At 37.3% G+C, this 12,187-nt stretch overlaps 1 protein-coding gene across 1 annotated transcript in view; it reads right to left on the bottom strand.

Moving 5' to 3' along the window:
* The window catches only part of CYP2C90 (cytochrome P450 family 2 subfamily C member 90), a 41,338-nt gene that overhangs the window by 8,424 nt on the left and 20,727 nt on the right, over positions 1-12,187 (bottom strand). The window contains 1 exon segment of the mRNA NM_001076051.1: positions 11,181-11,368. Coding sequence (NP_001069519.1) covers positions 11,181-11,368 — 188 coding nt within the window.

Raw genomic sequence — 12,187 nt, 5'->3', positions numbered from 1 at the left:
AGAGATAGCTGGCTGCAGACCATCCCCCTCTGGTGACAGGCAGCCAGAGCCGGAAGGGGGCAATTGCAGCCGCAGAGAGACATTATCTATAAAACTGTAAGCAGGCTTCTTTGCTAACTAAAACTTCTTGGGAGTCTGGACGGTCAACATCCACCTGAGAAGGTGCACCAGTTGTACACCTAGATAACCGAGCGGTGGGGAGGTGATAAGTCGCAGCAATCACGCTTGCCAAACACCTTATCACCTGAGCTGCTCGGACCTGGGAAGGGCACAAAACACAGGCCCAACCGAGTCTGCACCTCTGAGGACTACCCGAGTGCCTGAACCTGAGCGGCTTGGACCTGGGAGGTGCAAGCAGCCCAGGGCCGGCCACAGATGGTTCCCGGAGGAGCAACCTAGAGCCTGAGCAGTGTGGGCAGGGAGGCTAGATGCGCCGTGAGTGGGGGCAGACCCAGTGTGGCTGAGGCACTGCGAGCACACGCCAGTGTTATTTGTTTGCAGCGTCCCTCCCTCCCTCCCCACAGCGCGACTGAACAAGTGAGCCTAAAAAAAAAAAAAATAGTGTCCACCACCATCCCCTTTGTGTCAGGGCAGAAACCAGACACTGAAGAGACCAGCAAACAGAAGAAGCTATAACAGAGGGAACCGCCTTGGAAGCTACAGGCAATAGATTAAAACCCTGTGGTTAGTACTGTCTACATAGGAAGGGGCCTATAGATCTTGAGAAATATAAGTCAGACCAAGGAACTAGCCAAAAATGAACTGACCCCACAATACCCAAACAAAACCAGAGAAAGTCCTAGATATATTTTTACTATTTTTATGATCATTCTTTCTTTTTTTTTAATTTTTAAAAAAATTTTAAGTTCTCTATTATTCCTTTAATTTTCACTTTTATAACCTACTATTACTTTGCAAAAAAAAAAAAACAAAAAACCCTATTTTTTTAAACAAAATTCATATATATAGTTTTTATAATTTTTGTGACCTTTTTTTTTCCTTCTTCTTTTCCTTAACATTGTATTTTTGAAATTCCAAACTCTACTCTAGATTTTTAATTTTAGCTTTTTGGTATTTGTTATCAATTTTGTACCTATATTTTCTTTATAATTTTTGCGACTTTATTTGTTTTTGTTTGTTTGTTTTTCTCTCTCTTTCTTTTTCTTCTTCCTTTTTTAACATTGTATTTTTGAAATTCCAAACTCTACTCTAGATTTTTAACTTTTGCTTTTTGGTATTTGTTATCAATTTTGTACCTATATTTTCTTTATAATTTTTGCGACTTTGTTTTTGTTTGTTTTTTTTCCTCTCTTTCTTTTCATTCTTCTTTTCTTTAACATTGTATTTTTGAAATTCCAAACTCTACTCTAGATTTTTAATTTTTGCTTTTATGTATTTGTTACCAATTTTGTACCTTTAAGAACCCAATCTTCAGTACCCATTTTTCACTAGGGAGCGAGATTACTGGCTTGACTGCTCTCTCTCCCTTTGGATTCTCCTTTTTCTCCACCAGGTCGCCTGTGTCTCCTCCCTAACCCCTCTCTACTCTACCCAACTCTGTGAATTTCTGTGTGTTCCAGACGGTGGAGAACACTTAGGGAACTGATTACTGGCTGGATCTGTCTCTGTCCTTTTCATTCCCCCCTTTTATCCTCCTCTGTCTTCTTCATCCTTCTTCTCTTCTCTGTATAACTCCGTGAACATCTCTGAGTGGTCCAGTTGTGGAGTGCACATAAGGAAGCGATTACTGGCTAGCCCACTCTCTCCTCTATTGATTCCACCTCATCTCATTCAGGTCGCCTCTAACTCCCTCCTCCCTCTTCTCTTCTCCATGTAACGCTGTGAACCTCTCTGGGTGACCCTCATGGTGGAGAAACTTTTCATCTTTAACGTAGATGTTTTATCAGTGGTACTGTATAGAAGGAGAAGTTTTGAAACTACTGTAAAAATAAGACTGATAACTGGAAGCAGGAGGCTTAAGTCCAAACCCTGACTCCAGGGAACATTAATTGACAGGAGCTCATCAAACGCCTCCATACCTACACTGAAACCAAGCACCACACAAGGGCCAACAAGTTCCAGGGCAAGACATACCAAGAAAATTCTCCAGCAACAAAGGAACACAGCCCTGAGCTCCAAGATACAGGCTTCCCAAAGTCACCCCAAAACCATAGACAAATCATAACTCATTACTGGACACTTCATTGCACTCCACAGAGAAGAAATCCAGCTCCACCCACCAGAACACCGACACAAGCTTCCCTAACCAAGAAACCTTGACAAGCCACCTATACAAACCCACACACAGCGAGGAAATGCCACAATAAAGGGAACTCCACCAACTGCCAAAATACAGAAAGGACACCCCAAACTCAGCAATTTAAACAAGATGAAGAGACAGAGGAATACCCAGCAGGTAAAGGAACAGGATAAATGCCCACCAAACCAAACAAAAGAGGAAGAGATAGGGAATCTACCTGATAAAGAATTCTGAATAATGATAGTGAAATTGATCCAAAATCTTGAAATCAAAGTGGAATCACAGATAAATAGCCTGGAGACAAGGACTGAGAAGATGCAAGAAAGGTTTAACAAGAACCTAGAAGAAATAAAAAAAGAGTCACTATATAATGAATAATGCAATAAATGAAATCCAAAACACTCTGGAGGCAAAAAATAGTAGAATAACAGAGGCAGAGGATAGGATTAGTGAATTAGAAGATAGAATGGTAGAAATAAATGAATCAAAGAGGAAAAAAGAAAAACGAATTAAAAGAAATGAGGACAATCTCAGAGACCGCCAGGACAATATTAACGCTACAACATTCGAATCATAGGGGTCCCAGAAGAAGAAGACAAAAAGAAAAACCATGAGAAAATACTTGAGGAGATAATAGTTGAAAACTTCCCTAAAATGGGGAAGGAAATAATCACTCAAGTCCAGGAAACCCAGAGAGTCCCAAACAGGATAAACCCAAGGCGAAACACCCCAAGACACATATTAATCAAATTAACAAAGATCAAACACAGAGAACAAATATTAAAAGCAGCAAGGGAAGAACAACAAATGACACACAAGGCAATTCCCATAAGGATAACAGCTGATCTTTCAATAGAAACTCTTCAAGCCAGGAGGGTAATGGCAAGACATACTTAAAATGATGAAAGAAAATAACCTACAGCCCAGATTATTGTACCCAGCAAGGATCTCATTCAAATATGAAGGAGAAATCAAAAGCTTTACAGACAAGCAAAAGCTGAGAGAATTCAGCACCATAAACCAGCTCTCCAACAAATATTAAAGGATATTCTCTAGACAGGAAACACAAAAACGGTGTATAAATTCAAACCCAAAACAATAAAGTAAATGGCAATGGGATCATACTTATCAATAATTACCTTAAACGTAAATGGGTTGAATGCCCCAACCAAAAGACAAAGACTGGCTGAATGGATACAAAAACAAGACCCCTATATATGCTGTCTACAAGAGACCCACCTCAAAACAGGGGACACATACAAACTGAAAGTGAAGGGCTGGAAAAAGATTTTCCATGCAAATAGGGACCAAAAGACAGCAGGAGTAGCAATACTCATATCAGATAAAATAGACTTTAAAACAAAGGCTGTGAAAAGAGACAAAGACAGTCACTACATAATGATCAAAGGATCAATCCAAGAAGAAGATATAACAATTATAAATATATATGCACCCAACATGGGAGCACCACAATATGTAAGACAAATGCTAACAAGTATGAAAGGGGAAATTAACAATAACACAATAATAGTGGGAGACTTTAATACCCCACTCACACCTATGGATAGATCAACTAAACAGAAAATTAACAAGGAAACACAAACTTTAAATGATACAATAGACCAGTTAGGCCTAATTGATATCTATAGGACATTTCATCCCAAAACAATGAATTTCACCTTTTTCTCAAGTGCACATGGAACCTTCTCCAGGATAGATCACATCCTGGGCCATAAATCTAGCCTTGGTAAATTCAAAAAAATTGAAATCATTCCAAGCATCTTTTCTGACCACAATGCAGTAAGATTAGATCTCAATTACAGGAGAAAAACTATTAAAAATTCCAACATATGGAGGCTGAACAACACGCTGCTGAATAACCAACAAATCACAGAAGAAATCAAAAAAGAAATCAAAATTTGCATAGAAATGAATGAAAATGAAAACACAACAACCCAAAACCTGTGGAACACTGTAAAAGCAGTGCTAAGGGGAAAGTTCATAGCAATACAGGCATACCTCAAGAAACAAGAAAAAAGTCAAATAAATAACCTAACTCTACACCTAAAGCAACTAGAAAAGGAAGAAATGAAGAATCCCAGGGTTAGTAGAAGGAAAGAAATCTTAAAAATTAGGGCAGAAATAAATGCAAAAGAAACAAAAGAGACCATAGCAAAAATCAACAAAGCCAAAAGCTGGTTCTTTGAAAGGATAAATAAAATTGACAAATCATTAGCCAGACTCATCAAGAAACAAAGGGAGAAAAGTCAAATCAATAGAATTAGAAATGAAAATGGAGAGATAACAACAGACAACACAGAAATACAAAGGATCATAAGAGACTACTATCAACAATTATATGCCAATAAAATGGGCAACGTGGGAGAAATGGACAAATTCTTAGAAAAGTACAACTTTCCAAAACTGGACCAGGAAGAAATAGAAAATCTTAACAGACCCATCACAAGCACGGAAATTGAAACTGTAATCAGAAATCTTCCAGCAAACAAAAGCCCTGGTCCAGACGGCTTCACAGCTGAATTCTACCAAAAATTTAGAGAAGAGCTAACACCTATCCTACTCAAACTCTTCCAGAAAATTGCAGAGGAAGGTAAACTTCCAAACTCACTCTATGAGGCGACCATCACCCTAATACCAAAACCTGACAAAGATGCCACAAAAAAAGAAAACTACAGGCCAATATCACTGATGAACATAGATGCAAAAATCCTTAACAAAATTCTAGCAATCAGAATCCAACAACACATTAAAAAGATCATACACCATGACCAAGTGGGCTTTATCCCAGGGATGCAAGGATTCTTCAATATCCGCAAATCAATCAATGTAATACACCACACTAACAAATTGAAAAATAAAAGCCATATGATTATCTCAATAGATGCAGAGAAAGCCTTTGACAAAGTTCAACATCCATTTATGATAAAAACTCTCCAGAAAGCAGGAATAGAAGGAACATACCTCAACATAATAAAAGCTACATATGACAAACCCACAGCAAACATTATCCTCAATGGTGAAAAATTGAAAGCATTTCCTCTAAAGTCAGGAACAAGACAAGGGTGCCCACTTTCACCATTACTATTCAACATAGTTTTGGAAGTTTTGGCCACAGCAATCAGAGCAGAAAAAGAAATAAAAGGAATACAGATTGGAAAAGAAGAAGTAAAACTCTCACTGTTTGCAGATGACATGATCCTCTACATAGAAAACCCTAAAGACTCCACCAGAAAATTACTAGAACTAATCAATGATTATAGTAAAGTTGCAGGATATAAAATCAACACACAGAAACCCCTTGCATTCCTATACACTAATAATGAGAAAACAGAAAGAGAAATTAAGGAAACAATTCCATTCACCATTGCAACGGAAAGAATAAAATACTTAGGAATATATCTACCTAAAGAAACTAAAGACCTATATATAGAAAACTATAAAACACTGGTGAAAGAAATCAAAGAGGACACTAATAGATGGAGAAATATACCATGTTCATGGATTGGAAGAATAAATATAGTGAAAATGAGTATACTACCCAAAGCAATTTATAGATTCAATGCAATCCCTATCAAGCTACCAATGGTATTCTTCACAGAGCTAGAACAAATAATTTCACAATTTGTATGGAAATACAAAAAAACTCGAATAGCCAAAGCAATCTTGAGAAAGAAGAATGGAACTGGAGGAATCAACCTACCTGACTTCAGGCTCTACTACAAAGCCACAGTCATCAAGACAGTATGGTACTGGCACAAAGACAGAAATATAGATCAATGGAAAATAGAAAGCCCAGAGATAAATCCACGCACATATGGACACCTTATCTTTGACAAAGGAGGCAAGAATATACAATGCATTAAAGACAATCTCTTTAACAAGTGGTGCTGGGAAAACTGGTCAACCACTTGTAAAAGAATGAAACTAGAGCACTTTCTAACACCATACACAAAAATAAACTCAAAATGGATTAAAGATCTAAACGTAAGACCAGAAACTATATAACTCCTAGAGGAGAACATAGGCAAAACACTCTCCGACACAAATCACAGCAGGATCCTCTATGACCCACCTCCCAGAATATTGGAAATAAAAGCAAAAATAAATGGGACCTAATTAAATTTAAAAGCTTCTGCACAACAAAGGAAGCTATTAGCAAGGTGAAAAGACAGCCTTCAGAATGGAAGAAAATAATAGCAAATGAAGCAACTGACAAAGAATTAATCTCAAAAATATACAAGCAGTTCCTGTGGCTCAATTCCAGAAAAATAAATGACCCAATCAAAAAAATGGGCCAAAGAACTAAATAGACATTTCTCCAAAGAAGACATACACATGGCTAACAAATACATGAAAAGATGCTCAACATCACTCATTATCAGAGAAATGCAAATCAAAACCACTATGAGGTACCATTTCACGCCAGTCAGAATGGCTGTGATCCAAAAGTCTACAAGCAGTAAATGCTGGAGAGGGTGTGGAGAAAAGGGAACCCTCTTCACTGTTGGTGGGAATGCAAACTAGTACAGCCACTATGGAGAACAGTGTGGAGATTTCTTTAAAAACTGGAAATAGAACTGCTTTATGATCCAGCAATCCCACTCCTGGGCATACACACTGAGGAAACCAGAATTGAAAGAGACACGTGTACCCCAATGTTCATCGCAGCACTGTTTATAATAGCCAGGACATGGAAGCAACCTAGATGTCCATCAGCAGATGAATGGATAAGAAAGCAGTGGTACATATACACAATGGAGTATTACTCAGCCATTAAAAAGAATACATTTGAATCAGTTCTAATGAGGTAGATGAAACTGGAGCCTATTATACAGAGTGAAGTAAGCCAGAAAGAAAAACACCAATACAGTATACTAATGCATATATATGGAATTTAGAAAGATGGTAACAATAACCCTGTATACGAGACAGCAAAAGAGACACTGATGTATAGAACAGTCTTTTGGACTCTGTGGGAGAGGGAGAGGGTGGGATGATTTGGGAGAATGGCATTGAAATACATATAATATCATATATGAAACAAGTCACCAGTCCAGGTTCGATGCATGATACTGGATGCTTGGGGCTGGTAAACTGGAATGACCCAGAGGGATGGTATGGGTAGGGAGGAGGGAGGAGGGTTCAGGATGGGGAACACGTGTGTACCTGTGGCAGATTCATTTCGATACTTGGCAAAACCAATACAATATTGTAAAGTTTAAAAATAAAATAAAAACAGATTAGTAGTTATCAGGGGCTAAAATTGGGGGAAATGGATTGGTTGCAAAAGGAGAATAAGGGAAATTTTCAAGATGATGAAAATGTGTTATATCTTACTTGTGGTGGTAGTGACATAACTTCACATATTGGTCAAAACTCTTTAGACTCTGTACTTAAAAGGGTAATTTTTCTTTTACATAACTTATACCTCAAGTGAAAAATAGAAGAAGATATTGTCACAAAAAGCACATGGTAAAAAGTGAGTCTTCTTCCTATCTAGCTGCACCAACTCATTTAGACTTTTCAAAAATAATCATTCCCACCAACTAGTTTTATGTGCTTTCACAGATATTATGCATATCAGCAGATAATCCTATATACATTTATGCTACTTAGCATTTTCTTCTCTTTTTACCCAATGACAAACATCCACTAGATTTTGATTTTTTTCTATAATGAAATAATTTAGATATTGCCCTATGTCAACATATATGCTTCTACTGCTGCTAAGTCTCTTCAGTCATGTCAGACTCTCTGTGACCCTATGGACAGTAGCCCACCAGGCTTTTCTGGCCATGTGATTCTCCAGGAAAGAATACTGGAGTGGATTGCCACGCTCTCCTCCTCCAGACACAGGATCAAACCTGTGTCTCTGATGACTCCTGTACTGGCAGGCGGGTTCTTTAGCACTAGCTCCACCTGGAAGCCCGTCAACACATACACATCTGCCTTATTCATACTACACAATATAAATGTGCCATTACACTTACAATGAACATTTAGTAGCTAAAAATACTTTTTTTATTACAAGTAATGATGCAAGGATGCATTTTGATATTCCTTCACAAGCATTTGTAGTAGATACCAAGAATTATAACTCTTTCATTATAAGATATATTTTATTTTTTAATAATTATGGCCAAAATGTCCTTCAAAAAAAGAAAAAAAAGATATACTTATTTACAGTCTTATCAGTGGCACCTGAAAGTACTTGTTTACGTATATCCTCACTAGTAAAAGATTTTTTTCAGCCTTTAACTTCATCATTCTGATAGACGAAAATGTCTCATAGTTTTAGCTCATATTTTAAAATATATGTTACATGGTTTAATTCTGGCAACATTTTGAAGTAAACACAATTAGTATTATCGACAGTATACAAATGTCTTCAGTAGGACATGAATAATCACACTAAGTGACATAAATAGGAATAAAAATAGATTCACTTCAGTTCCAGTAACATTTTGACCACCAAATCAAATTGCACTAAATGTATATTTGTGTTTTTTTTTAATTTTATTTTATTTTTAAACTTTACAATATTGTATTAGTTTTGCCCAACATCGAAATGAATCCGCCACAGGTATTTGTTTTTAATTTTTCAGGTTTTTAGTGTTGCAGAATTAAGGATGAGGGAGTTCTAAACCCATGTGAGAGGGAAAAAAAAAAAAAAACTTAGAGCAGCTCTAACATGGTAGACTTGCGTGATCTATGGCTACTTATATTTAAAGCAAGTCAAAAGTAAATAAAATTTAAAATTCAGTTCCTCAGTTGCATTAATCACCTTTCAGGCATTCACTGGGCACATGTGGCTAGTGGTTGTCATAAGGGGCACACAGATATTCAGAATCCCATCTTTCCCAGAAGATAGCAGTAATAATTTCAACCTTAAGAAACTCACAACCCTTTTCTCCTCAAAGTAGAATTTTTAGTTATTTTATTTTTATATATAATAGTAACATATGCAGTCTTCAAAATAGAATAGCTTGTAGGATGCCAACTAGAAAGTCTGAATAAAAACAGAAACCATGTGTTAGCAAGCACTGGAAAACTGCTGACTAAAATTGGTCCCCAGATTCCAGATGGAAGAAACTGGGAAGGCAAACTGGCATCTGCAGTCAATTTTTGACTGTGTACATATACAATTCTGAAATAGGGGTGTTTTATAATTCTGTCTAGTGGAGGAAAGATGAACACTTTCTGGGAGAAGACAGACATCACCTAAGACTGCGTTTTTTTCTTATATAATATCTGAGATTAAGCCATACTTATTAGGCACAGAAAAGGCAGTACTAACTGAACACCCAAAAGAAATATACATACATAATAAAAACATACCCACAGTATGGAAAATTTCCCACCTATTTTATGAAGCCAGCATTACCTTGATATCAGAAGTCTGACAAAAATTTTTGAGAAAGGATAATTGTAGACCAGCCTCTTACAAATTAAAATACAAATGTCCTCAATAAAATGTAGCAAACCAAATTCAGCTTTTTATATATGACAGAGACAGAGAGAGAAGGAACAAAATATATACCATATAAACAAATGCAGAGAATCCATTTGATCAAATTATACACACATTTGTGGAAAAAATTAGATTGTGAACAGCAAGGGAGAGGGGAAAATAGGGAGTTCCTAATCAATGGGCATAAAATGTTTGCCAAGGGTTTGGGGGAGAGAGGGATGAATAGACAGAGCACAGAGGATTTTTAGAGCCATGAAACTACTCTATATAATACTACAATGATGGACACATATCATTAGACTCTTGCTCGAACTCACAGAATGTACAACAAGAGTGAACCCTAATGCAAATGATGAACTTTGGAGGCTAATGATGGTCAGTATAGGCTCATCAATTGTAAAAAAGTGTACCAGTGTGGTAGAGGATATTGATAATAGGTGAGGCAGGAAGTATATGGGAAATCACTGTATCTTCAGCTTAAAATTGCTGTGAACCTAAAACTGCTATAAAAAATAAAGTTTACCCCCCAAATCATACAAAAATAGGATTAGGAAGTATTTCCCTAATCTGCTTTTTTTAAATATTTACGAAAATGTACATAAAATATCATTCTCAATGATGAGATATATAACCCTCACCTCTTCCAGGATATCATAAATGAAACAACAGCCACCATCCCCACCTTGTTCAATATTATCCTTGAAATCCTGCTAGTGTGATAATGCAATAAAGTAAGTCAAAGTCATGAGAATTGGAAAATAAAGAAAAAAACAAATATTAAACCAGATGGCAGAATTGTGGTGCATATAGATATTACAAATAAATCTACAAACAAATTATTAACAATGATATATGAATTTGGAAAGGTTGCTAGATATAAGGTCATCAAGGTAATAAAATCAATTATATTTCTATATACCAAAAAAATGGAAAAAGCAATTTTAAAATTATAAAATGTATAATAAGATCAAGAATATTTCTTATCTGAGAAAAACATAACAGATGTGCAAGTCACTGTACAAACAAAACAGTATCAAAAAAATTAAAGAAAGTCCAAATTAACTGTATCTGTGAATTGAAAGCATCAGCATGTCAAGATGTCAATTTCCAAATTGATTTGATACTACTATGAAAAAAATCACATCTGAATGTTTTGGGTAATTGACAAATTAATACTAAAATTTACCTGGAAATATAAACAGCTAAGAGTAGCCAAAACAATATTAAAGAAGCAGAACAATTTGGGAGACTTAGCCAGATATTGAGAGCCATCATAAAGATTTATAGCCACAAATTGGAAACAGCAGAAAACCCATCAAGCTGCCACATGTATGATTTTTCCAATTCTCTCATCTTGAGGACTGAAGTCATACAGTGAATATGGGAACTTCAAGAGTGTTGAGGTCACTGTAAGAGAAACAAATTTACCTTGGGGATAAGGTAGTTTCTGAATTTAATGTCACGGGTCACCGCATGGGGCAGATTGGTGGGGACGAGGTCAATATATCTCTGGATCTCGTGCACCACAGCATCCATGTAGGGCATGTGGCTTCTGTCCTGCATGCAGGGGCTCCGATGTCTGCCAATCACACGGTCAATCTCTTCCTGGACTTTAGCTGATAAGACACAAGTAAGACTACCGGGAAAAAGAGGAAAACACATGCCACATTTTCATACCAAATCAGGGTGACATAAAACTCTGTAAAGGTATTCCAACATCGTTATAAACATCAATTATATGTCCAGAAATACACCTAGACTTAGAGAGTTTTCATAATACAAGTACAAATTACACTCATACAAGCTAGGCTTTGGGATAAATCTGTGCTGCTGCTGCTGCTAAGTCACTTCAGTCGTGTCCAACTCTGTGTGACCCCATGGACGGCAGCCTACCAGGCTCCCCCGTCCCTGGGATTCTCCAGGCAAGAACACTGGAGTGGGTTGCCATTTCCTTCTCCAATGCATGAAAGTGAAAAGTGAAAGTGAAGTTGCTCAGTCATGTCTGACTCTTAGCGACCCCATGGACTGTAGCCTACCAGGCTCCTCCATCCATGGGATTTTCCAGGCAAGAGTACTGGAGTGGGGTGCCTTTGCCTTCTCCAGGGATAAATCTGTGCACACCTATATATTAGCATGAAAAGTGAAAAAAGTGTTAGTCGCTCAGTCATGTCTGACTCTTCCTGACCCTATGGACTAGTAGCCCACCAGGCTCCTCTGTCCATAGATTCTCCAGGCAAGAATACTGGAGTGGATTGCCATGCCCTCCTCCAGGGGAATCTTCCCGACTCTTGCCTCCTGCATCGCAGGCAGATTCTTTACCATCTGAGCCACCAGGGAAGCTTATATATTAGCATGCATGCGTGCTAAGTCGTTTCAGTCATGTCCAACTCTTTGCAACCCTATGAACTGTAGTTTGCCAGGTTCCTCTGTTCATG

This window comes from Bos taurus, chromosome 26 (assembly GCF_002263795.3).
Source record: "Bos taurus isolate L1 Dominette 01449 registration number 42190680 breed Hereford chromosome 26, ARS-UCD2.0, whole genome shotgun sequence".
Lineage (NCBI taxonomy): Eukaryota > Metazoa > Chordata > Mammalia > Artiodactyla > Bovidae > Bos > Bos taurus.
The sequence above is the reverse complement of the archived record's forward strand: the minus strand, read 5'-3'. Positions and strand labels throughout refer to the sequence as shown.